Below are 27,432 nucleotides of genomic sequence, written 5' to 3' on the forward strand. Positions count from 1 at the left end.
TTCATATCATGTTTGAACTGTTCATATAGGCTTTGTGAAATTAATGATCTTCAAATTAATGCCAGTGGATTTGAATGGGCCCATAATGTACATTAATCCCAATATCTCAGTTTATTTCATTATAACATTTAACTTTTTCATTGCATCTCAATTGATTAAGAAAGGGTGTCTCTCTTCTGCTTTTCTCCGTCGCAGGGAATTACTACGGCACACCTCGGCCCGTTCACGTTAGTGCAGAGAGCCCCCCCATCACCTACCAGGAACACCGCAACCTGCTCAGAAACTTCCGCACACGCAGCAAATCGCTCAGCAACTTGGAAAAGGCTGCACCAGAAGGCATACACAACGAGGGAGACTCGGGCAAGTGTCGCTGAGCTAAACTATGGCCGGTGCTGGCAGAGCAATAAATGTTCGTCTGCATCTAAGTAATCATAAATGAAGCATTGAAGTTATCAGTTATATTGAGTTATTTATATAGCATATCAGCAGTGGGAAAATGTATCTTCTCAGAACTGCAAAGTATTCAGCAGCTTAATACTGCGTCGTCTCTCTATCAATAGCTCCAGTCTCCAATGCCCAAATTAATCAATCATTAGCATGATTAGTATGCTCTAAAATCTCAGTTGGGCTGTGGCCTCATCGATTGCTGGATCACCTCCAAGGGAAGGTCAAGCTGCCTTGGGTCAAGCAGGCAAAGAGGGAAGCAGACAAGTGTGCACACACAGAGGTGAGGGACGAAAACTAGCAAATCATGCGACAAGAAAGCAGCATTGTTCGACTCGAGTCATTGGGCTCCCCAAACATACGGTCATTGTAGGTTTTTGTGGCAGTTGTGACCAAAATACTATCTCGTTTAAAGAGAAGGCTTAAAAGGCTCATTAATCACCAGTGAGAGAAAAGACTAATGCAAAGAGCTTACTTTCAAAAACATATTTAAATAAAAGCATCATCAGCGAAATGCACTTAAAGTAGAAGCAGCTTGTTACTAATAATGCTTCGACTTGTGAGGTACTCCTTTTTTTTTTTGAGTCCTAGTGCAGATATCCTTTACCTGGGACTCAGTGTGGGTATTAGATCATAAAAATACAAGAATATTTATTCAGTTGTTATGAAGATGCCTCCAAATTTGTAGTGGTTAACACATTCGCTTGGAAAATAAAAGGGCACTGGTTCGAGTCCAGATGGGGACGCAAATTCTCTTTGGTTTTCTGCCAAATCAAAAACATCTGGAGCTACCTGCTGTGGCGACCCCTTGTGGCGAGAGAACATTTGGAAGTAGTTCTCATTCAGACCATGGGTGATTTTTCATATGGACCTACATTTACTGAGCCAACCTGGGAGGCACGAAGAGCCCGAACACTCAGAGGTTTCTGTGCTCTATTATATATTCCAGAGAGACTAGAATAGCTTCCAAAAAAGTCTAGGAATAATGAGAAATAAATGTAAATGACCATAAAGACACACAGTGACCATAAGAGATGCAAAATAACCACAAGTTGAAGCAAAAATGTGCAAAAGCTTTGCAAGATACAGCGATCAAGACAGGAAATGATCACATATACAGATATTTTTGTGCTTTCATGATTAAAAGGAAATGACAAGGGCCTCCAGCCATACACCTTCAAATGATAACAAGCTACAAAGAGTAAAAAATATAAATTATAAACAATATTACCCTTTGAATTGTGGTGAATAAGCGTGAGTGAAATACAAATACTGCAAAATTATATACTTGAATAGACTGCAGGCACAAAGAAGTGAAGGCAACATGAAACTAGTACACAGGAGCTGAACAGAAGGTGAGTGTAAGATTAAATATTAGAGAAAGGGAGCACGGCAGCAGCGTAGGGGGTGGAGGTGGCAGGTAGGGTGGCTGAGTGTTAAGAAGGGTGAAGGCAGGGAGCCAGAATGGGACAGAAGATAAGAGAGAGGCAGGCAGTGTGGGAGGTGAGAAAATCAGGCAGACAGCTATCCAGAAACGTGCTCCAAGCAGTCAGGTATTGCAGCAGGCAGTCCGGACCGGTGCAGGATGCAGGCAGGTTGGAGTTTGAGAGAGCCGTCCAACACCCTGACCTCTGCTGAGTCATCTTTTGAAGTGACGATGCGTGGGTGGATGGGTCCAGCATCACTTGTCGCGTGCAGCAGGACTCCCAGTGTTTTAGGGCTGACGTCTCTTAAATCCATGCTGGAGCTCAGAACTGAAGGACAGCTACAAGGACAGCTAGGAAAGAAAATATGCTTATTTTTCATCTACTGCTAGTGTGGCATGCATAGTCACATATTCTTCCTCCTTAGAGAAAGGACAAAGACAGCTGAGATGCTGACCTCAGGTCTTTTTGCCTGACAGCCCCCAGTGGAAATGCCAGAATAAGGTCATTACAGCTTGCAGGAGAAACTTTTTACCTGCCACATCCGTTCAATAATATATCAGTGTTAAGTATTTCTTCTCTGTCATAAAAAAAAAAATCCTGCATGTGCACGTGACAATAAAAGTGATTCTGACTGTAATTACAGGAGGCTCTGCGGGTGTTAGCAGCAGCATCCCTCTTGGTCACCGGTCTCCCGGTCGCACACGAGCATCCAGTAGCGGAGGCGATGGTCACGTCATAGAAAACGGCATCATCAGCAGCAGGAGTGGTGCCAGAGTGAGAGGCGTGATGCCCGATCACTGGGAGCAGGCCTTCAGTGACCCAGGAGAGTCAGTTTACATAGAGTAAGTGTTGCCATAAATCTATTAAATGAATAGTCCAACATTTCAGGGAACAGGCTTATTCACGTTTTGAGATTTAACTTCTATTCACATGGGATTATTATTCAAAGGGGATCTTGTGATTTAGAAATTACCCGCCCCCCACGTCTGTATTTTGTGCAGCACGTTCGCACAGGATCAGTGAAGTCTGTGTTTTACTTGAATTTACTGACATCTGTGGTCAGCAGCTACAGGACTAAGATTAATAATAATAGGCTGCCACATAATAACAGCCAAGTCTGTTGAAAGACAGCAAAATGTTCATTACCGATTCCTGTCATTGCGGTTATCCATCTCCTCATCATCCTTGTTCTTCTGCAAGAGGATATGAAATTTCTATCGGTCTTTATGCTGTATAGTGACACTAACCCTCCTTAATTTGTAACAGTCACAACTCTGACAGCAGAGATGCACAAGCAAGGTGTGGAGAACAGAAAAGTCTTTCCAAATAGGCAGAAGTTAAAGATAATTTCATACAAATAAAATATAAATAACACCACAGCACCTCTGGGATTCACCATAAAAAGGTTATCTGTGGTACAAATATTAACTTTTCAAATTATGGATCCTGTAGATTTGTATGAGATTTTGATCTCAGACTTCTTGAGCAATTATTACAAATGACTAGAGGTCTTCAGATAATAAGTCCTGTGTGAATAAGGCTTTAGACAAGAAGATCAATAACACCATTCTATCTGCCAGCTTATTATGAAGCTAAAGCCAGGAAATACAGAACAACAGCAAGGCTGGCTTCTTTTTTTAAACCCCAGCAATAGCTGGGTTGCATGCACTTACCAGCTTAACATGGCCGAACCCCACCCATCTACTCCTAATCCGAACCTAATCACTGACGTAGAAATATTTAATTAATTCAACATGTACGTTATTTTTATTAATGAGATTTACTGTCTGGCTGTATTTCCTTGCTGGTCTTCTCTATGATAATTCTTTTGATTCTTGGACTCTGTTACAGTGGCTTTTGCACAATTCCTAATTCAGATCAATCAAGTCATTCTCTATTCGATTATTGATTGGCTGCCCCTCGTAAAAAGATCTGAACAATAGGAGGTCAAGGCTTCCATATTCACAGCAAAAATGCTGCACCTGAGATAACAATAGAAGAGATATCTACTCTTATAAATAGACTAAAGTTTTTTAAAATAAATATATTATGCATATTTTTAATATATGCATATTAAAAATATGCATTTAAAAAAGTCAGAAACCTGAGTCTGTCTGTCTATCATTTTCATTTCATTCTAAAAAGTGAATATGTGATTTTCTCAATTTGCTCAATGCCTCCTTTTAGCACGCTGGAAAAAGATGGCAGAGAAAGTTGCATTGTTTGCAGAGGCAGGCGTTTCTATTGTTCAACAAAAGTCTAGTAAATTCCAGCACTGTCATATTGTATCCAATGCTGTTATGTTTCTAAAGAGGGTGGCTTTCATTTCTTTTCCAACTTTGTCTCTCCAAGACGCAACCCAAAGAGGACCAGCTGGCAGAGTCATCGAGCCTCAAGCAGGGAAAACCTCTACAAAAACGACTGTGAGCGTCTTTCGTTTGCATTCGTCTCTTTCTCTCTACGTTTCACTCGAATTCCGTGTAATTATTAAAACACTGGCAAGCGATTTAACTGTTGAACAGTCTAAATGAAGCTATATATTTGTCAAAAAGGGAAGAAACAGACACAGCCAGCTTGTTAGAGCCAAATGAGATGGAATGAGCTTTTAGCTGAACTGAGACGTGTAAGTGATTAAGGCCTAAAGCTCAGAGCTGCTGGCGAAGAGCCAGACTCGCTGCTGGGACTGGCAGGGTTGACACGTGTATGACATGTGACTGGCAACTTGATTTCATGATTTGGCCACATCATTTGTTGTTTAGAGGCGTAATCTAGTTGCAGATGGCTGTTTGTCATGATTGGAAACGCTCTGTTGCCACACTGTGACTCGACAAAGTGCAGTACACTTTTCTCACCAGCAGAAGGTGATATAATATTCATTATGATCAGAGGTACCTGATAGGATTTCTGCACAATCTGGTACAAACATTTACATGTTTACAGCTGGAAATGATTGCTGCTTCTGTCCCCACAATTAGGGCAGGATTGAATTAAGAACAAACATGAAAGGAAAGGCGCAGTCTGTAATAGCACAGATTTCTTGATGCAACAGTAAATAGTAAATAAAGACCTGGATTACTGTAGAGAGCTGGGTCGACCTAATGGATTATGTTTCCATTTTAAGGTGGTCGTCTGTAATGGATTCTGCTTTTAATGCAATCGTCCAACCATATGCTTTGGTTTGTGTAGCATTTTGTTAAAAGCCCATCTGCTGATTGGTTTGCAGTGTTACAGCTCTCTCTCTTTTGCCTTATTCGTAAGACCTGTCAGTTCTAAGCACTGAATTGTATGTAAACATGCAGGACGGTGTTCAGTCTCTTCTATGATTCCACCCTGTTGGCATATTTTTTAATTTCTTTCCTTAAGGACTATTATGACTTTTTCTTGGAGGTAAGCATCGTTATTAACCCATCCTCTCTTTTCCGCCTTTATCGCTAACTCGCAGGGTTCACGGACGAGCCTGGGGACCTCAGGGGTTTCCCTGTGCACACACACTTGATCAAAGGCCCCAGAGGGTTTGGTTTCAATATTGTGGGGGGAAGCAGGCCGAGAGAGTTTCTGCAGGTGTACAGTGTGACAGAAAGTGGACCCTCCATTCTTAAGACAGGTAAAAGATTATATGTATCATGGTCATGACTGCTACAGTTTTGCAGTTGGTAGTGTGTAAGTGTCTTTTTCTTATTTTTGTTCTTTCTGTCAGAATTTCTGTGGGTTTCACTATAAAATATTCCACAGAAAGTGAGTGATCAGTTCTTAATCTTCAGGGCTAGCACACTCTAATCTGGCCGTCATGTATAAACACCACTGCACATGCTGGTTGCAGACACACTCATGCAAATGCACTAGGCATGGTATTTGCACTCTAGAAAGCCGGGGCACAGGCTGTCTCTGCAGGGACTGATCTAGTTCATATCTGTTAATAGGCTGGTTTAGGAGGATTATGTGGTCGGATTAGTCTACACACATACAAAATACACAGTGTGTATTCCATTTACAAACGCTCCACACTTAAGCATATGAAACTAGTAAGAAGGGTTAACCCTTACATACTGCTCGGGTCAAATTTGACCCATTCTGACATTTTTCAGCTGCAAAAATAACCTAAATTTTGCTTAGTTAGACTGCAATATGAATATTTTTATACTGTTGTACGGGTGATAAAAATTTTTGTACACTGCGGTTGTTTGGTGTCACATTTAACCCATAACTACTGATAAAGATTTTTAGATTTAAAGATTTTTAGGTCCAGCAGTGTCGGTCAAATCAAGTAAAATGGTGGTTTGAGGGAATCGTGACAGACATGTCATGTCTGCGTGTATTTTTCACGGGACAGTGGTGACAGAGTTCATCAGCACACTGTCATGAGAACTGCCTGTGTTCACATGCATTCACCCAGCGTCCCGCAGGGACACAAAACCGCTGGTCCTTGCAGGGTCACGGGAGAATCTCAAAAGAGCGTAATAGTAAAACAGTGTAGATATGATCATATATGGTCCGCATAAGGAACAGAGGTCATACAGAGGTCAGAAGGTGCCTTGAGAGATGGTGCCTTGACACAGACACGGGATGTGAAACAGTGTGGTTGTAGTGGGATGAGCCGCACTGTTGCCTCACATCAAGATGGTTCATGGTTTAATTCTGTGCAGAGTTTGCATGTTTAATTCACTCCAGAGTACTTGCAGTGGGTTTTCTCCACACATTTTGAGTTAACTGGTGATTGAAGTGCATAGAAAACAGTTATTGTGTGACTTGTAGTTCAAAGGGCTTTGAGGAGTCAGTAAAACTAGAAAAGTGCCAAATAAATATGAGTACATTAGCTATGTGTGTTTGTGCTTTGCATCTGCAAGCACAAACACACACAATTTCAGAAAACAATGCAACAATCAACAAATTATAATCTGTTAGTTTTGAATTATTTGAGATTAAAACAGATCAAAAGAGTGCTTTGAATGCACAGACTAGTTGATAATAAGCAATTTTCTAATTAATATTGAATTAACATTTGGATGGTAGTTTGGTAGATGGATTTTTCAAAAAATATAACAGAAGTGAGAACAGTTTAACAGAAAGAATCTGTTGTTAAGTTAAGAAATTTGTGATAATTATTTTTGTATCCCTGTCCTTTTGTTTGTGGTTTATTAGCGGACATCCTGGTGTACATCAATGACGTCTGTGTGTTGGGAATGTCTCACAAAGAGGTTGTAGAGATGCTCAAGGTGGTGTCTGTAGGCCACAGCGTGGATGTAGAAGTTAGAAGAGGGTATCCAATGCTCTACAACCCGGATGGTTATCCAAAGCACTCGAGGTTACTGGACAGTGTGGACCCCATCCTACCACCCACCACCACCCAACCTCAATCTCTTCACCAACTACCTCGCCTACCAGCACCCTCACCCCACACGCAGCACTTTAATGGGGTTCACGGTGATGGGAGGTACATGGAGCCTGCCGTGACTCTGGACACAAATGGAAATGCCATGTCTGTCACCTCCAGACACCTGCCCCCTTACAGACGCTCCAGTGTGAGCAATGCCGTCTCTTCGTCCCCTGTTCGCCCACCTCGCTCCCACAGAAGTTTAGCCAGGCTGCAGTTACTCGACCCAACAATGGCAAGCCAAAGTGACAGTGAAGTTGTTTCTGCGATTGGTTCACACAGGTAATAACTTAAATGCAAAAATAAATGCATACCTAGAGATATTAAATGATTAATTCTCTTTTAATTTGTGTAATTTGAGTATAATTTGATCTATCTATGAGCTCATTGGGGAAGTCCTTCCAGTTTTTCTTGTAGCCCCTTGGGAAATTTAACTGTCCACCGCTGTGTGGGCGTAGCTAGCTCAGCAAGTTCACCATCAGTCTGGAGTCAAGGTGCCAACCATAAATCAAATTTTCCCCTTTATGATTCATGGAGTACAGTTTTATGGGTTATCTTGACATATACGCCTACAGGCCACTTTATTAGATACACATGTTCAACTGGCCATTATCTGATCAGCAAATAAGCGCATTTAGGCATATAGACATGGCCAAGAATACCTGTTTAAACTGACACCGTGATTCAGAATGGAAAGGTGATTTAAGTGACTTTGAACATGGCATGGCTATTTATGCCAGACGGGCTTGTCTGAGTATTTCAGAAACTGCTAATCTACACACAACCATCGGTTGGGGTTACAGAGAATACTCTGAGAAAAAAAAAGAAAGGAAAATATCCGTTGTCCCAGTGGTTCTCTGGGAGAAAATGCCTTGTTGACTTGAGAGGAGAATGGCCACACTGCAACAGTAACTCAAATAACCAATTATTACAATCAAAGTATGCAGAAGAGCATCTCTGAACCCACAGTATGTCAAACCTTGAAATAGATGACAACCACATGGGGTTCCTACCAGCTAAAAACAGGATACTGAGGCTATAATTAGCCTCAGTGCAACAAAATTTTCAGTGATCAGTCAGGTAATCATCTTGCCAGTCGAAAAAAGGAAGCATTTTAGATCAAGCTTCACTGCGGTTTGCGGAGTTGTTAATCTATCTGCCATGTTGTGATGAGCGAAAATTGGATTTCAGAGATGGACATTATTTCTAAAAACTAAATGGCAGATACTGCATCCCTACATGTTTTAGTATGATACTGTCTCTGAACACAGAGGCATTTAGTATTGATTTTAACTCTCCTTTCTCTTCTTCATCAGGGCATCAATGATCCGTAATCACAACAATAACTCACTCGCGACACCTCGTCATCCTTTACTTTATGGAACATCCAAGTCGTCTGAGAGTGACCTGTCCACCCTGTCGGGGTCCCGGCTACCCCTGCCTCAGTCCCCAGGAAGGCCCTCCTCTTCCCCCGGTGGTCCCCGCAGCACTCATCCCCACCTATTCAGACCACAGACCTCCCATCTCAGACCTCCAACCCCAGACAGCCCGCAACACCGTGGCTTTAATGGTTTCCAGGGCAACACCAGCCCCACTGCAAGTCCCAGCAGCATGTCCTCACCTGGGGCAATGAGTGTAGGCAGTGGACTTGGAGCTTTCAGTGGAGGGGAGCTGGTGCCAGTGGCCTTGGGCCAGACTGAAGGAGACAGAGGCCTGGGCTTCAGCATGACGGCTGGCGGTCCAGGAGGCACTATTGCTTTAGTAAATCGAGTTTGGGACAGGAAGCAGTGCAACTCCCTGCAGCCAGGGGACGCTGTTGTCAAAATCAACGGAGCTGACGTCCAGAGCCTTAGCTTTACACAGGTAAAGGAGAAAAAGTGGAAAGAAAACCAGGGAGATGAAACATAAACCGATGAAGATAATACAGTGCGTAAAAAGAGTGGTTTCCAACATTTTAGCTTATTTTTTCCTCACACCCCTTAAGTTTGAATCATCAGAAATGACTTTGCATGATTAAAAATTTTGAAACAATTTCAGAACTTAATACTTTTAATGTTTGTTCTCAGGTACAAACAATTATCCAGGAGCACGCCAAACGGGGAGAAGTCATCTTACTGGTTTACAGAGGAGGTAAATAATTCACAATCATTTGATATTCAGTGATTTTTTTTTCTAATAAGGTTGAGCTCTCCTGCAACCCTGACTTGCATAAGAACTAGAACCAAAAAACTGCTTTGCCAGCTTAGTAATGTGCATACATAATGTGCATGTTCGTTGCAGTAGAATAAAAGATGGGAACTTTTTAAAGTTCCACCTTTGCATCTGACCAACCAATTAAAATGTTTGTTGGTTTTGTGGAATTCAGATTGAGCAGCTGTTGTTCTGATGTTTACTTTGCAATCTGCTCTATCAGCGGTTCTCAGCCTCTCCCTCCTGACATTCCTCTGTAGCTCTGTCAGGTCTCAAGAACGTTCATTTTTACCACCTGGCATGTTCAAAAGTTTTACTTTAACTCACCATTTATGATTTATAGTTATAAGACAGTTGTCTTATAACTATAAATTCCACTTGTCCTGTTAATATCTGCTTTAACCATTTATGCATTCACTTTTTCCGTCCATTTTCACTGCTTACCCAAATTTTCTGTTCAGACCTGCAGGTAGACTCGGTTTTTTAGATTAGATCATTTCCCCACAATAGTTGTTTCATTCTTTTTCCAATACCCTACATACTGTTGAAATGAAATAACTCAATTGTACCAGTGGAATAGTTGGGAATAATTGCCTCTCTACTGGCAAATTAGCTGCCTATTTGCTAACAGACATGATGAACATGAATGACACGATCATTTGTCAGGAACAAGCTTATTTTGAAGTCATACTGACGAGGAAATTATTTGCTGATTAATGTGTAGATTTTCCTTTATTCCCTAAAATGCCTACTCAGCAGCGATGCTACTCTGTAACATTTGCTGCATCACATTGAGCATAACGGTGGTGTTTCAGTGCACTTTGCTGGACAAACTATCCTCTAGGGCTATTAAAAAATTTTAAAAAGCCCGTTTTTTGTTATATGTGGTGTCTCCAGTAATTAATAAAATAAGAAGCTCTACTTTTTAGTGAATCGTTAACAAAATGTATTCTCTTTGTTTTTATTTGTTTCGGTTTTATTCTCTCACTCTCCTTATCAGGAGTCTATCATTCAGCTGTCTCCCCTGGAACTATCCGGAGACTCCCTCCACCTCTGCTCCGTCCCCCTCCTCCACCTGACAATTCCTCTGTGCTCCCAGAAGCACTGCAAGTGCCCCGGACCTCTGTCGGCACACCTCCCTCTCCAGCACGTTCCTCACTAATCCAGAGCACGAGTTTCTTGGAGTCCATTCCAGTAACCCTCACTATGGAGCCCAAAGACTGGATTAACACGGGCCTGGAGGATGAAGCTGCCGGCGTTCCAGTGCTGGAGAAGCAGAGCGGTGAACGAACTCGGCGGCATCGAGGAATTGAAGTGGAGCTGAGGAGAAAGCCAGGAGAAGGCTTTGGCTTTGTGATTGCCTCACAGGACGTGGAGAATGGGAAAGGTAAGATTCAACTTGTGACTTATCATGACACTTTCATCAGGTTAAATCTTTTAGAGATAGTAAAGCTTTTAACTTGTTTTGATGAGCGACACAGTATTTTTTTAAATCCAAAGAAACAGAATTGGATGGACATTATGCAACATTAGTTGAACTTTTCTGGCTGGGTAAAGCGATTTGGTGAGATGCCCACTAAAACGGGTCTCATTTGGATGCCCTTGTGGACAGGAAGACCATTAGGTAATTACAGATTAAAAAGTGGTCACCGTGGCCACATGCCACTGGATGAGTCATGATGCACAATGAACCTTTCTCTTTTAAAGGCTTCCAGGTTGGTTTTATTTGGGTTGTAAAGAAAACTGGTTTTGACCTCCTCTATTTTCAAGTGACTGCTTCATCATGAAGTGCACTTTTGGCTTGGAAGCAGGAAGTTGCTTACCATTTGTCAGGTGCACAGCTGTGCTTTAGATTCATTCACTCATTTGGGTTTTTTATTTTAAATGTTTAAATGTTTATCTAGGGTTCTGGGCTAGCAACTCATTATTCCCGTTGCAGGACCACCCTAAGGCATAGCCTAATTTATCCTTTCTTTCATACTATTTGACAAAATGAACTCAATATTTTTATTTTTTTATTTTGTGAGAGTTGAAACAAGTAATTGTATATAATCTTAAATGTTTCAATCTACTATCCCATCTCACACTGGACTCCTTGGACAGGTTGTTTCTTGCACTTTCTTGGACTGTGGGATGAATTTACCAGAGAAGGAATCACATTCCTTTTATTTATTGGAAAGTGCATGTCCTGTTTATTTATTTATTTTAATTGGAAACTATCTTGTATAGATTTGTAGGCATAAACCCCCTCAGCCAGTCAACAAAAATTTAAAAAATATAGACAACCATACAGCTAACTCACAAAAGCCTGTTGTACAGGCCTGAACATAACCACTGTGTGGTAACATAAACAGCAAGGAAGGTGAGAAGTGGACAGCATCAGCATACTAGTCAAGTTTCTTTTAAGTGTACTTTATTTCTGGCATCTCCATTCTACCATAAAACAACCATCCTGGTAGGCAAAAATCCCATTTGCTGTATATAGGACTTTACACACACCTGAACCTCATTAGTCTCTACCATTGAGAAAAAAATAGGTCAGACCGAACAATACGAGTCTAAACAAAGAACAGGAATAAGATTACGCATGAAACTGACAAACTCATTTACTCTGCTAAATGGTTTGAAAAGTAAAACACTGCATACAGTACAACTCAAAAGGCTACTTTAAAGAAAATAAACAATGCTATACAAATTAAAAAACCTTCACTTGGTTACACCCAGTGATCCAATCAATGACCTCGTGACCCTATATAAACAGGAAGTACTGGGGCGGCCCTTCCCACACACCTGGTTTAAATATAGGACCTGAATAAATGGACAAACATGGTAAGTATAACCAAAGCAACATAAAAAAACATCATTTACCAGACATTTGCCTGTGAACAGGAGAAAATTCAAATGACCTGATGGTTAATAGTATTTGCTTTAAAAAACATGGATGCATGCATGGATGTGATGGATGTAACTACTGCTACCACAAACAAACCCGGGATAGTATGTTAAGCAAAGTTACACTAGCAATGTCTAAATTAAAGCATTATGGTTGACTGTAAAATAACAAGGAATAAATTATCAATGTGGTTAAGGGACAAGTGGTAAATGAGTTCATGCCTGACCACTTTGTCACAGGGAAATGTAATTTTAGAAAAGAAATGGTCGTGTAGTTTACATAATGTCATACAGCAAAGCAAGCGAGTGAAACAGGTTGCACAGAAAAATGTAATAATTTCATGTCCATTTTGAGGACAAACTATACTTTTACAAAACAGAGATTGCATTCTTGCAGATGAAATTGTTTAAGTTGTTAAGCTGGCATATCACAGCTAGAGCTGCATGGGCCAAAATTAATTGAGTCTAACCTGGTTTGCCAGCCACAGATTTTTTTTCTACAGGCCTCGAGTTTGACACATGTGCTGTTAGCTGACCGTGCAAACCACCAGCATACAGTGCATTTTATATTGTTAATGGATCGTATCCTTTTATCCTCTAAAAAATACTGTAAGTTCAAACTGCTTGAACTGCTTTGCTAAAAGATCACAAAGTTTATGTGGCAGCCCCATCTTTCATTCATTTCCAAAAATGATTTAAGAATAGATTTATTTATTTATTTATTTTTTACGTCTGCAATCTTTTGAATTGAATATTCAAGCTTGAATTAAGAAAAGTAGTCTCGTATCTTTGATCTTACAGGACAATGCTGCATCGTTTCAGTTCTGTCTGGGAAGTGAACACATCCTGCCCCTTATTAGCTTTTAGTGTATTGCTTATGAATAGCAGGTTAGCCGCAGCATCCCAGTGATGTATTACCCTCTCACCTTTACATGTCTTGCATTAGCTGCTCTGTTCCACTTTGATGCAGTTCAATTTGCTTTATGGCCCAAGCGAGCACACATTTGTGTTTTCATGGTGAGATTAAGGTTGTAGGTGCACCTGTCCCTGCAGTACAAAGTCTGTCCACTCTTGTAAGCCTCCATCTCCATCATGTCCTCATTCTCCCCTTCATTTCACCCTTGTCATGCCACTCCTGTCTCTCTTTTCCTCTTTTTTTTTTTTTCTTAATAATTTTCTATTCCCATCTCTGGCTTTCTCTTCCTCTCTCACTCTCACTCATAAGCTCCTGCCCACTCTCCCTCTCTCTCTCACACCCCTTTTGCTCTGCAGTAAAAGCGTCCAGTCGGGTTTTTCAAAAGATTAAAACTCTCTCTCCGTCTCTCTGTATCTATCGCTCCGTACCTCCCGCTCTCTCCATCACTCTACAAATGCTACACTGAATGTTTCCCTCGCCGAGGAGCAACAGAAGCGACAGCAAACCTGTGTTTTCGCTCCTGTCGACCGCTGCATGTGAATCTGCTTGACACAGATTTTTTTTTTCTTTTATCCTTTTGTTTGTTTTCCTGTGCATGCGAATCAGAGAGCCATGCTGGAGAGACTACAGTCTGCTTTGAGAACTGTGAAGGAGTCCAAACGTAATTATTTGCTCCACTTCTTCTTGTGTGTTTGGCAGAAATGAGGTTGGTCTTGGTTTGGTGCAGTGTTTCACATTCAGCTTTGTAGGTGAGGTAGTAGTGTTAAATACTGCGTTCTGTTCTCTAAAGTTTGCTCAGCCAGATGTGTTGACGGTGTGAAAGTTCGAACCACATGCTCACACGTTCGAGGTGTCAGATACTTGATCAAAAGGATGCTGCAAGAGATGCGTTGTATGGTTGATTTTGCAGTTATGATGATGCAGCCTTTGTGATTGAAGCAACAGCTGATGAAAGGAAATCTTGTTGTTATTTTAAGCCCAGTCAGGTGTAAAACGGCACAAGACATAATGAGCATTTGTGGGAAAAGGCGATTAGTCCCAGCTCTAATGGTAGTTCGATTGTAGCGGTGATGTTCAGCATTAACTAACTGGCAGAGACACTACCATGTGAGTGATCCTGCTGAAAGCCAGCACTCCTCTCTCCCCCCGGTGTACAACATGTAGTATACATCCGCAGGCTGCTGTAGCGATGTCCACGCTCGCCGCCTCATCTGGGGTCCAGAGAGGGTTTTTTACGGAAGAGGGGGGCTGCTCGACTCCTGAGCGGTAATCAGTGCAGCACGTCAGAGGTTGGCTGGCTGCTGGGCATACCGCAGTGGGATTACTGTGGACAGGAGAACATGGAGAGCCAGAGGAAAAGACACTACGATATAATGCAGTCCGTTCAGATGCATGTGTGTGTAGCTTGTGTGTCTGTTTGTGCATTTGTGGCTGAGTGCATCTGTCCTCATCTTTTTGCATGTGAGTCACTGTGTGTCTGTGTGTGTGTATGAGATTCTTAACATGTGTCTGTGCATTTCTACAATGCTGCCGTGTGCGTGTGAGCATCGCTGTTGCATGTGTATTCATGTGTTTAGCCACTGTTGATGTATTATGCATGATAAGAAGACTATTTGCAAAGCTGCCTTGGCTTTGATTTGACCTGATTGCTGTTTCCGCCTGGGTCACCCAGATTAGGCCCAGATTGGACTCGTGTCTCTGGGCTCTGATTTATAGGCTGAACCTTGTAACTGAATCATGATTCCAATGTGACATGCTCCTCATCTCATACGACATACTCCTACCCCCAAGAATACAATTTTAATCTGTTAACGAAGCATTTCATTTTGCTCTTTAAATCACTCTAAACATGCTATTTCGGTACCAGAGGGACATGGGCAGAATTGAGCGTCATGTACCTCAGCTGAATAACAGTTTCAAAATGTTTATGCTGCCTGATGGGTTACATAAGGCCACTGGCAAGACTCTAGAAGGGCCAGCTGCCACTAAAGCTCCGCATTCCCTCAAAGTGGGGTCAGGGAAAGCCTAATAGGGAGTTTATTAAAACACAAAAAGAGAAATAAGAGATACAGCAGACAGAAACAGCTGTCCAGCTAAAAATATTTAAGCTTTTTAGTTGGTGCAGGAGATTAAAGGAAGCAAATTTATTGTTAGGCTGCTGAATATTTTTCTCATCAGCCTCAGATTCTGACCATTTTAGCTTAATTGCACGTGATCTCTTCATACAGACAATAAGACAAATGGAGTTCATTATACATGAAGCTAACGGTCCGGTCCTCGCCTTCCACAACACACTTGTGTATTATCTGTAACCTCAGTTTCACACTGTGTCTTATAGCTGATGAGGGTGAGAAGAGTCGTTTTCCCACATCGAGGAGAAAAATATTCGATGGTGCTTGCACGAAAAATAAAAGTACTGCTGTGTGTGTTATCTAAGCCGGTGGCATACTAATGCACACAAGCTACAGTTTGAGGGGGATCTTAGATGTGCTGAGCATAAGAATCACTGGTGCTGGGTAAACAGATATCTAAAGATCTAAAGTTTGTTGTTATGTGCGGTTTGACAGATTAGGGTTGGAAAAAAGTATTGCCGGAAAGATTGCGTTCCATGACAGTTTATTCTTGAGGGGGAAGATGCATTGTTGGACAGCTGAAAAACTGTTTGCGGTGTGTCAGTGGTTAGAGAGGTAGGTTGATAGATGGGAATATGAGGGAGAAGAGGAGAGTGTTTCAAGGAGATAGTGGGGAAAGGAGCGACTAGGTAGGCTCCTTTGAGGAAGTAATTCATAAAATAGCCTGTCAAGAATGATCCAAAGCTAAATTATAGCTTGTTTTAGGATTTCTGGCACATGCGCTGATGAGCTAAAGCTTCCTGTTTTTATAATTATCTACTTATGACTCCACTTATTACTCTCAGCCTTCAGTTAAGAGGAAACTTTTTAGGCCTGATGGAATCTCGTGTTCCAGCCTCATCTACTTTAATGCGCTAATAACTGTTTTATTCTGTCCTATTTCAGCTGCTTCTCTTCTGCCCCACCGGTTTGTGACGGTCCGTCGTGGCAGTCCTGCGGCAAAGAGCGGTCAGATCCGGCCCGGGGATCGTTTAGAGGCTGTAGAGGGACGCTCGGTGGTGACTCTGCCTCATCGGGAGCTCGCTCAGATACTTCGCCGGGCAGGAAATACTCTACGTCTTACCATTGTCCCGCGTTCCAGCACCTGTAGGCATTCACATAAGCATCCAAACATACACATATGCCACAGTGCAAAGCTTGGCTTTTATTTCACAATCAGACCTTAATCACTATCATTTGCAGACTCTGCAAACCTTCCAGAAACTGCTGACTATGACTCTGGTCACAGAAACCGAAAGGGACAGAGGTCACGTCCAAAGGTGAGGGAAGCACATTCAATCACGTGTACCTAACAGGCACTGAAATTCCTACATCGATTGTGGCTGTTATTAACTGCCAGTGTATAATATTAACCTAAACTTCTTTATCTGTGTGTCCCAGCGGGACTCCAGGTATTACAGTGTGGATCTGGATCGCGGCCCCTCAGGATTCGGCTTCAGCCTCCGAGGAGGAAGTGAGTACAACATGGGCCTCTACGTTCTGGGACTGATGGAGGGAGGGCCTGCATCACGGAGCCAAAAAATGCAGGTGAGTCTGTTTCCTATGTGCATTTCAGCTTGTTTACACAATATATAATGAATGCATTGAAGTTCTTTGAGTTTTGCTTTTATTTTTTTCAGCAAAATCTACAGAGTTGTGTAGTCGGGGTTGTGGTTTAATAATCCACGTCGAAACACTCTTCCCTGACCTCAAGGTCAAGGAAAAATGTGAAGGGGAATTCACATTTTTCATATTTTTCCTAAGTGAGAAATTAGTAAAAGACAACCATAGTGCTTAAAGAATCAGTTTTTACTTATAAAAGGCTGCTAAATTAGCCCAAACTGAACATTGTTGATTTGAGTCTCCTATGTTGAAAAAGAGCCACGTTTTTCCTCACCCTTCTCTGTGTCATGTCTGACGCACTACATGGCAAAAGCAGTGTAAACATGTGTATTTTTCTTCCTCTACTCCCCCACAGTTTTGTTGGAGTCTCTGTCCTCATACCGCACATAACGAAAATGGTCTCTGTGGTCTTCTCTGGCTACTAAACAATAAAACACCTTCTTGCATATTTCCATTGATGGCTATGGTATCTTTTTGAAACCTCTGAAAAACATCCAACAAAATGTTCAAATCTAGTCCCTTCCCTTCCTCCAAGGGTGGTGCCAGTTCAACTTTGCCATTCTCTCAAACACTGAGCAACAACAGGTATCTGTGCTCACAGTCATTTCTCTTTTCTTCACTGTCAAAAGCAATATGCTTCCTGAAAAGAATTACACAGATGTTTGCTAAATCCAATTTGGGGCTACACTGGGTGGCATCAAATACTGAAGAGCTAATAGAAGCCTTTCAGATGCTAAAATCCAACTTGAACTCCCAGCCCTGGGTCCAGAACCACAGAGGCTCAATTAGGCTCTGCTTTGAGCTATTCTCAAACTAGAGGAAGCTCTGCAATGCTTCAGCCAGGCTGATTCATGTCAGCATCATTAAGGAAAATTCTCACAGTGCAAAATGCAGAGGCTGGAAATGTTTCAAACAGATGTCAACCACAACTGAGCTCTCGCAAGAAAGTTGTGATTATTCCATCTGTGTAACATGTCTTTAAAGAGTTCAGACATCTCGAGGAGGGAAAGATGTTTAACAAGCAAAGCCTGTTCAAGAAGCAAAATCCTTCGCATTTCGTGTATCGTTTGCAGACCTCTCAAGTGAACATACTCTGATCGTCCCACACATCACAATGCCACACTGCTTGTGAGATTCTATTATGACAAAGTATCTCAGTAAGGAGGCAGCAGTCCAAGCAGCTGGATGCTGGGTTTTTGGCAGAAATGTCCTCTGTTATTCGCAAGTCTGTTATTTGTCGCAAGTTACGTGGGAGAAGACTAGAGGATGGCATCAATGTGTTTAAATCCTGGACAATTATTAATGTACATGTTCTCCGAGAGGTGGGAGTGCTGACAGCAAGCATTGGACAGTACTCGTTACCTAGATGTCAACCAGAGCTGTGCACATCGAGCTGATTGAATTAATCAGCTCAGCGGTCATCAAAACGCTGTCACGCAACGACCAACATTTTTGCAAAGTGAAGGTGAAGATTATAAAGAAAAGAACTTTCAGGTTATTTTTTTTATTTAATTGTAGGACAGAATTATCTGTTTTTCTTTCAGAAAGGATGATCCAGTGTATCCTGTGCTAGAAGATGAAATAAATTAAGCAACTTTGCTTTGCTAGTACAGCAGCCATTCCCAAGTAAACATTGCAAAGACTGTGGCCAATTTCCAGATCTGCAAACCTGTAATCAAACCTGTAATAACACAAGCCTGCGATGAAAGATTTTCTCACTCAGTCTTGTTGAGATTTATTCTCCATTGACAGTCAATTTTGTAAACTGTAATTCTGTACATTCGAAAATTGAAAAATGAAGGTTCTTTGTTTGTTTTTAAAATTTTGAGCTACTTATTGTGTTTCCATAGTGTAGTAACTCTCAGATTCGCCTAAAAATGTGAAAAGCTCTCCTGGTTCAAAAGCTCAGGGAGGCTTGTGGTGTAAAATCTGTAAAAGGTAAATATGTGGCAAAACTAAAGAGAGAAGAGAAGCAGCCAAAAGTACCTGCCTGCCTGCCACTCCTATTCATAACAGCCTCACAGATACTTCCAGCCCATATCACTCAGAACCAGTTAAACTATTATTCCTACTACATACTTCTAAATAGAAACCATATAAAACATGTGCGTGTAATCTTTTCTGTTAGCTAAAATGTGTTTGGATGATATTTCCTGAGAAGTCTGAAGGGGAAGCCTTGACATTAAAGTCTATATGACTAAAAGAGTTTGCATGTTCTCCCCATGTCTGGGTGGGTTCTCTCTGGATACTCTGGCTTCTTCCCGCAGTCCAAAGACATGCAGTGTGTACCCCACCTCTCATCCTATGGTAGGTGGGTTAGGCTCCATCCCCCCGGCGACTGTAATGAGGATAAGTGGAAAAGAATGGATGGATGACTTTTAAGTATTTATCAATGGAATTACGAAATTATTATATGAGAAACATTTAACATTAACATTTAATAGTTGCAAATAAAGGCTAAAAATTTCAGACTCTGGTGATTAAAATGATTGAGCTCCAGTTTGTAAAGCGGTGAAATGATGTGTGTGGCTACAGGTGAGCGATCAGCTTGTGGAGATAAACGGGAACAGTACAGCCGGGATGACCCACAGCCAGGCTGTCGAGCAGATCCGCAGAGGAGGCCACCGCATCCACCTGGTCCTCAAGAGAGGAAATGGCTATGTGCCTGATTATGGTAAGGCAGCTGGGAACATTTTAATTTTAAGAGTGGCAATACATGATAGCAAAAGAGAAATTTGAGAGTGAAACATGGGCAACCTCATAGCTTTTGCATGTTATATGTCTGCTATGGGTGTGTTTCCTGTTTTTCTATGGGACTGATTCTAACTAAAATGCTCTCTACTTTTTTAACATTTTCTCTTCTGGTGTTTCCCACCTTTTAACCCATCACATCTGTGTTTCATTTGACCTTGTTTGCTTTTAACACTCCCACACCACATTTCTCATTTGTCTGTGTTGGTTTTTCTTCCAAACACTGCTCTTCTTTCTGCTCCACTCCTTTGTTTCCTTTCCATGCCCTTTCTCTCTCTTTCTCTCAGTGGAGCTCTCCAGCTTGTCTCTATGCATGACCAACTCCAAGCTAGGCGAGCCTTGCTTCTATGTCATTGGACGGACAGAGAATACGCGGTTGGTAATGGTTCCTGTTAGTTCTCCCATTTTCTGTCTCTCTACATCTCTCTACCAAACCAGCATCGCTGTCTTCATTAAGTAAACGACAGTACTTGGACTTGATTAGCAATTAACATTGTAGCAGAGTACAACATTATGCTTTATGTCTCTCAAACCTATGCTGAAGCAGTAATTGGACAGCTTGTAATCTGTCCATACACTGAACAGTTAAACAAAGAAAATGACCTGATTGCATAACCATAGTGTGTTGTATTGCTAATGAAAGTTTCACTAAAATAGAAAAGCAGCTGTTATTACACAAGCTGACCTAAGGCACCTTTCTGGATTTCAGAAGTCTTTAATAACAGATTACATAATTCTCTTTACCATAGATGCTGTCATTCCTCTTTAACTGCCTGCTCAGTCTATATCTTTTGTCTCTGCCCACCACCCTAACCCTACACAATGTCTGTCCAGGCCATGAGCACCAAATCACCTCCTCCCCCCTCCTGCATCACCCCAAGAAGCAGGGTTTGGCTGCAGTAAACTCCACCGGACGGAGGGGGCACAGTTCACAAGAGAAGAGGAGAAGCAGGTCAAGGGGAGGCGAGAGGGATAAAGGGACGGGAAGGAGAAGTAGAAGGAGAAGAAGACATGTCTCAGGTGAAGGACAACGCTTGCGTTTACAAAGCCCCATGTCTGATCAGACAGAGAGGTTGAGGAGAGCCAGGGACAGGAGGAGGAGAGAAAAAGCTTCTCAGAGTTTACCTAGAGATGCCCTAAGGAACTATGATGATAGTGACACGGAAACGAGGGCAGAGAGGGGAAGGAAAAGAGGAAAAGGCAGGAGCAGAGAGAGGAAAAGCAGGAGCGAAGAGAGGGAGAGGATGTTAGAGAGAGAAGAGTTTATGAATCGGGACAAGCTGATGAGGGTGGGAGAAAGGAGGAAGGAGGTGGTGGAAACGTTTGAAAGTGAGAGCGAAGACGGTGACAGGGAAGTCATTTTACCAATTCCAAGTCTTACCCAAAGGCTTCCCAGGCCCAAAGAAATCTGGGAGGAGGAGAGCGATGACGACTGGGGTATGGCAGCAGAGTACAGAGAACTGAGGAAAGAAGAGAAGCCAGAGACTGAGTGGGAGAGGTCCTGGGGTGATGACAGCAGAAAAAGTAAAGACACGGGGCTGAATCGGTGTGAAAAAGAGGACAATGATGAACAGAGCAGCAGTGTCAAGCGGCCTTTACGAAGCGTGGGTGTGATTGATCCGGAGTCACAGAGAAAGCCCTTCTCCTTCCTCGCTTCCACACTGTCCATAGATCAGTTGGGGGATGATGAGTCAGACTCTGAAGGCAGCCACTCTGACGGAAGTGTGTCCGCTGCCAGTATCTCAACTCTTTCTTTGGTCACAACACAGCCAGGTCCTTGGTTCATGCCCAGCCAGCAGAGACTGACTCAGGTCATGAAGGAGAACAGGCAGGCGGACAGGGTGTGGGGGAAGAAGAAATGATTTCTCTTGACTTTTAACAGGAAACTGAGCAACCATTGTAACAGATTCTGTCAGATTCACACTGTTAGACCTCTACTTGTTTTCTGCAGCTACCCCCACTACCAACTTTTTTTCCTCTGAGTCACTTTGATATTTAAAGTAGTATGAAGTCATATTCTTTGTGCCTTTTTACAGCTGGTCTCTGGCTGTTAATATTTTAACTTGTAAATGACACCAACAAAACAAGATTATCCCTCTCCCAACAGTGTCATTGTCTTTTTTTTCCCTCCCCTTCGGCACTGTTGCCCTACTTAAGTTGCACTTTCGTCTTTTCTCACCTACCAGTGATTCGCACTACATTAGCAGTGTCCTCTCTCAAAGGGACAGTTCACCCTAAAATCAATTTTGGTATTTATTTCCTCCGGTTTGTAGTGCTTTTTGTCCATCTAGATTATTTTAGTGATATCTATTTCTGGTTGGTCTTCTTTCAAATGTATATATAGAACTAAATGGCACTCGTGTTTTTGAAAAACTCAGCAGCAGGGTCTCTTTTGAGAAATCGATACCCAGCTACTAAGAAAGAAAATGTTGGTGTAAGCAGTTTTCATGTAGGAAATGTTTTCTTTCTACAGTGCTGCACTAACCAACCATATCACTGTGTAGAAGGAGCGAGCATCTACCTGTAACAAGAAGCTTGTCCATGTGACAGAGTGCAAATGTTAAATTGTATCCCCCTTCACTTGAGTTTTAGTGTTAGGTAGCTACATTTTTCTTTTGCATGGTAGATGTAGTTCAGTAGAAGAAAAGTAGTTTCAAATTCTTGAATAATCAGGCTTAAAAACCTCTTAGTATCATTTTATTCCAACAAAGCACTACGCTGTTAGATTGCAGGATTACTTGTGGTTCTTCTAAAAGTAGAATGGGAGGCACTTTTTCACTTCTTTCCACCATCACCAGCTGCTTGCTCATAGAGGATCACCAGATTTCTTTCTTAGTATTGTGAGCATCTCAGCTTACAGCGCCTTGAGGCATTTGTTGTTATGGATTCTGGAAACAGACACTGCTGCTGATTTATCAGCATAAATAGCACTGCAGGCCAGAGGAAAAACAATACATTTGATATTCAGTCAAGCTGTCCCTTTAAGTATCCCCTACTGTTTAAACACAACATAGAAATTCACTTATACCTCATGAAGATATTGAGCAATAATAATGCAATCAGTAATCCATATCCACTGCGCCGCATCTATCTGGCCTGAGAGGAGTCAGTGTTTGTACAGCATCCTCTTTGTGTTGCCTCAACTTGTAATCTTGTTCTATATTTGATTGTGATAATGCAAATCCCTTTTAAAAGCCAACGGTATATTCTGTAAATATCTGTAGACAACAGAAAGCACTGTAAATACTATACTAAATGGAACTGGATTTATATTGAAATATATATATATATTATAATATGTCTAAACATTTGAATATATGCAGTATATATCTAGATATTACAAACAACAGCTAACTATTCATATTATTTATTATTGTGTGATGACAAATAATGTGAGAACTAGCTTTTGTGAAGGCTAAAAATGTAAACAGACTAAGAACTATATTGTAGCCGTCCTATTTATACATGAATGTTTTGTATTATGCTGCTTGGGTGTGGATTAGAATGCTCTGTGTCGTACCCTACTTCAGAAGTCAGCAAAAGATGCCAAAATATGCATCAGGTGCGTGCATATTTCAAGTACTGTTAAATATTGTGTATGTGGGGTCAGTACAAAACCACTATCTAGATTCTAAAGAGTGCTGTGCCCATCGTGCCACGTACAGTTGCCTTGGTAACATAAACCACTTTATCCTAACCACTGATTTTTCTTACTGTGAAAACCTTTGCTCTGAGGTCTCTCATACTAGAAGTGTGTGGGCTGTTTAGTAATTTAAGTCATGCCAAAAAAAGGCCCCACAAAAATATATTTAAAAAAAAATAAATCTGCAGAATCTGAGCTCGGTGTTGCATCTGAGGTGACAAATTAGCACATCGTTTTCTTTTGCTCTCTTTCTTTTTTTAAAATATTCTGTTGAAGGGGAAAAAACAGAAGCCAAGTTGAATGGATACTGTGAGATGTTATTTTTCTATGAAATTATCTTTTTTGATATACTCAGGTTTTCTTGATAAGCCATTAGGAGGAAAAGCTACAGTCACTTCACGCCATTTTCGTAAACACACACAATGGATTAATGTTATTTAAATGTTAAAGCAATATTACGTTGGTTCTCTACGGTGGCATTTGGAGACACAGACTGTTACAGCTGTTATTTGTTAGCACTCCATAATCATTTAAAGGTTGATGCCATAAGTGACGTCATTCCTCCATTTGTACCCAGAGGAACAAAGCAGAGAAATAAAAAGCGTGGTGTTCCCTGTCTGTTTGCAGAAAGACATTACAGCAGCCAAACGGACATACTGTATTCTCCATCCAACGGCCATACAGTGTTGCTAGGTAGCCTATATATAAGACCTTTTATATATATATATGTTTGCCAATATTCTTTTTTTTTTTTTTCATTTCCTAAGTATGGCTGAACTGTAAACACACTAATAAAAGTGCAAATAAACTGCTGAACCAATTTCCTCTGTGGTCATGATGGTGTTCCTTTCCTCGGTCCACATAATGGACAGCAGATGGCAGCAAAAACATAGACAGCAGTATATTTATGTGAAGTGGGATTTCACAAGATGAAGGTGTGTGTGTGTGTGTGTGAATGAGAGAAGGGGAAATGCAGCCTGATACTCAGATGCAATATGTGGGTGAGATGTCTGTTAATAAATCAGATGTAAGCTCTTTAACTAGTGGTGAATGAGAGCCACGAAGAGGCTGAAATCTCAGCATTTCCAGATCAATCATTCATCTAGCCTTGCTAGAGCATGCATTTTGCATACAGCCTCACTCCTCAGTGGAGTATTAACTGTACAGTGAGGCAACCTCACCTGTCCAAGCTGCTGTGCAGGGAGAGAAGCGGGTGAATTTACAGAGTCTTAGCGTAGATATGAGCACTTAAGCACTGACACTAAAAATAACAGCGCTCTGAGGCCTGTCTTTCTCTCGTGTTGTCCTAAGCCGCATCCTTCTGTTCAAATCAGCTCAGATGCAAAATGGAAAAAAGAAAAGAAAAAACGACAGTAATAACAGCGCTGCTTTCACTTCAGCTGCAGGAGATTGTCTTATAGAAGTGGATTAAATCACGACTTCAAATATAGCAATTTCAATGTTATAACAGGGAGTTATTTGACACGACAGGGGCAATGTTTCACCTGCAATGTGTTGCAGTGCACTGTATTGTTTTCGTACCTGAACACCACGGATTCAGGCGCTCATCAGGGTTCCTGGAATGCGTAAAGCTACAAAGACAGAAAATGAGATTCTCGCAGTATTTTCAATATAAAATGTCTTCTTTGCGCTTCTTTGTTGAAAGCTGCATTCCTAAATTCACTATCTGACAAATGTAATAGGACCTGTGAGATCTGAGGAAAAAATTGAATGCCGTTTTCTTTGTGCTGCACAGTGTGGAGGTATGAATAAAGGTGTCACTTTTGGATGAAATGGGTCGTTAATATGCTGAAATATCCTGGTTTAGAGGTAATTAATTAGCTCTTAAGTTGCGCGCGTTTGTCTCAGAAGACTGTGAAATAATGACCAAGAATGACAGACGTATTATTTACCAGCTAGGCTAGTCATTCAGATTCCTGCAGAAAACTATTAACCGACCCAAAGAAAATGTCTTTCTCTGTCAACTGCAAAGAAAGAAAACCTTTTTGAAGGCATGTGCATAATAGAAATTTGAAAGCAGCGCTCAATCATTACAGTATAACATGGTGCTGGTCTGTGTGAAGGATGTCAGATTCTCATGTCACCCTCGTAAAATTGCTTTTTACAGTTTGATCGGAAACAAACACGGATGTCATTTTATAGGCCACCGGCAGTGCTCCTCCTCATTTTCCTCAACCAAAGGAGCAGATACTGGTCCTTCTGCTGCGTTGAAGTCCTTCTACGTCCAGCTCTCCTTATAGAATCAGAGAATTCCTGATTATCTCTTCCACAGTCTTGAGACTTAACTTAAGCTCTCCTAAGAGTGATAGCTGAAATCAGTCTTGTCCAGTAATTTAAAGTATTTTTTTGTATTTTTTTTCTGTATTTATTTATTTCTATATTTATTTTGTATGTATTTTGTGCAACTTTGTTTTGTCTCATTTATACCTAAAATATTGTCTTTGTTTTCTTAGAAGACACAATAAACAGTTTTAATGTGTTTTTGTGGATATTTTGTTGACTCCATTTACATATAGGAGATTTTCACATTCACAGTCAAATCCGTCAGGAGGGACGAAGAGAGAGGAATGTGCTGTGACCACCGCAAAATCTTTTCGTTTTTTGGGGGTTTGGCCTCAGCAGTGCACCTCTGGCACTTTCATTTCCATTACGGCAGGTGAAATGGACCCATAATATACTTCATAAGTGGACAGTTTGAAATCCATCAAGTTTAACTGACTGTGTGATGCGTTAATTTTTCTTTTATATTTTTTAAGCAAAAGATAAACTTTCAGTTTACACTGTTTGGTAGCTTAACCTTTAATATATTTTTAATCAGTGCTCATTAGTTGTGGAAGTTGTGGAAATATTTAGCCATTGCACCGACTGTGGCATTTGTTTGTAGTGATCTTGTATGAAAATCATCGCTCTGTAGCTTATACACTCAGGACACCTTAATTTATTAATTTGCGCCTTTTTTAATAATTCGTGTTTGTTTTTGCCCACAAATCAACTGACTTTCACCCCAAGTCAGTACTTTATTCTCGACAGTTCGTCCTTTATTTTGAAAACTTTGCCCAGAAGTTACTTCCTTATTTTTGCCTGCTTGTCTGTGATGCGCTCCAGAGGAAAAGGCGCACGCAACGCTGCGGTTCAGACGCTCAAGGAGCGAAATCCTCTCCGTTTCTGCGCCACCTCACAGGAGACTCAGCGCTACTCTCCTGCATGGATTACCGACCTGCTGCCACTGAGAGTCAGATAAGTAGGAAAGGACGCTCCCTGTTCTTTTCGACCAATTTCAGATTTTCTTTTACGCCAGCGGCAAAAACAAAAGTACAGTTTTAAGATTAGAAACAGTCATTAAGACTTTAGGACCTCAGAATCTTGCGGTTAGGTTTTAGCCTTTAAGAGGTGACAAGTTTTATCTTGAAGATCAGTATTTATGAGTGCATGACGAGGAGGTAAAGTGCATTTTTCTTGGATGAAAAGGCGAGACAGATACTGGGATCTAGTTTGATTTTTTGTTTTGTTTTGTTGTGTTTTTTGTTTTGTTTCGTTTTTTAATAACGGGATGTAGTTTTGGCGAACCAAAGAGGAGGATTCGGACTTCAAGAATGAACTTCATAAACCACCTCTACTCACTCTCTGTGCTTTAAAGACACATCAAATCATGGGTTGAAAGCGACGATGACAGACTGCGGGGATATTCAACGTGGGAAGGAGCAGATTTTTCTGTGTTATATAATGATTGACAGCGCCTGATAATTAGTGGTAGATCAAAACTAGCGTATCCCCCCCCTCCCCCACCCCCTTTCCCCCTGTATATCGATGAAAACATAGTGTTTTTTTTTTTTTTAATTAACCAAAAGCTGGTGCCAGAGCTTTTAAAGTTAACGAGCAGTGTATGTCACAGGTCAGTGGATAAATTCATATTCTACTTATTCTTTTTCTCTATCAGTCATCGAAGCAAGTTCATTATCCAACTCTGAAAAGCTTAAATTACACCAGACTTATGTGTGTCACTCTCTCCGCCTGGAAGTCTGTTTTTAAACATTTTATTTAGT

The 27,432-nt window shown here is 41.3% G+C and overlaps 2 protein-coding genes across 6 annotated transcripts in view; both read left to right on the forward strand.

Annotated features, from left to right (window-relative positions):
• The window catches only part of magixb (MAGI family member, X-linked b), a 48,734-nt gene extending 26,609 nt beyond the window's left edge, over positions 1-22,125 (forward strand). For 4 of the 5 annotated variants that reach the window (XM_082519689.1, XM_082519690.1, XM_082519688.1 and 1 more), the window contains 13 exons: positions 196-360; positions 2,515-2,713; positions 4,224-4,294; positions 5,314-5,475; positions 7,011-7,524; positions 8,559-9,105; positions 9,309-9,372; positions 10,433-10,819; positions 16,258-16,458; positions 16,555-16,631; positions 16,753-16,899; positions 19,510-19,648; positions 20,560-22,125. In XM_082519689.1, the coding sequence (XP_082375815.1) occupies positions 196-360; positions 2,515-2,713; positions 4,224-4,294; positions 5,314-5,475; positions 7,011-7,524; positions 8,559-9,105; positions 9,309-9,372; positions 10,433-10,819; positions 16,258-16,458; positions 16,555-16,631; positions 16,753-16,899; positions 19,510-19,648; positions 20,560-21,587 (3,701 nt within the window). In that variant the 3' untranslated portion in view covers positions 21,588-22,125. Of the gene's footprint in view, positions 1-195; positions 361-2,514; positions 2,714-4,223; positions 4,295-5,313; positions 5,476-7,010; positions 7,525-8,558; positions 9,106-9,308; positions 9,373-10,432; positions 10,820-16,257; positions 16,459-16,554; positions 16,632-16,752; positions 16,900-19,509; positions 19,649-20,012; positions 20,101-20,559 lie in introns of all 5 variants that reach the window. The other variant, XM_082519692.1, reaches the window with a different exon arrangement.
• A 4,366-nt stretch (positions 22,126-26,491) lies between these two features.
• The window catches only part of iqsec2b (IQ motif and Sec7 domain ArfGEF 2b), a 30,157-nt gene continuing 29,216 nt past the window's right edge, over positions 26,492-27,432 (forward strand). Inside the window, 1 exon segment of the mRNA XM_082519684.1 lies at positions 26,492-27,281. Coding sequence (XP_082375810.1) covers positions 27,273-27,281 — 9 coding nt within the window. The 5' untranslated portion in view covers positions 26,492-27,272.

This window comes from Aulonocara stuartgranti (assembly GCF_965226115.1).
Source record: "Aulonocara stuartgranti genome assembly, chromosome: 20".
Taxonomy (NCBI): Eukaryota; Metazoa; Chordata; class Actinopteri; order Cichliformes; family Cichlidae; genus Aulonocara; species Aulonocara stuartgranti.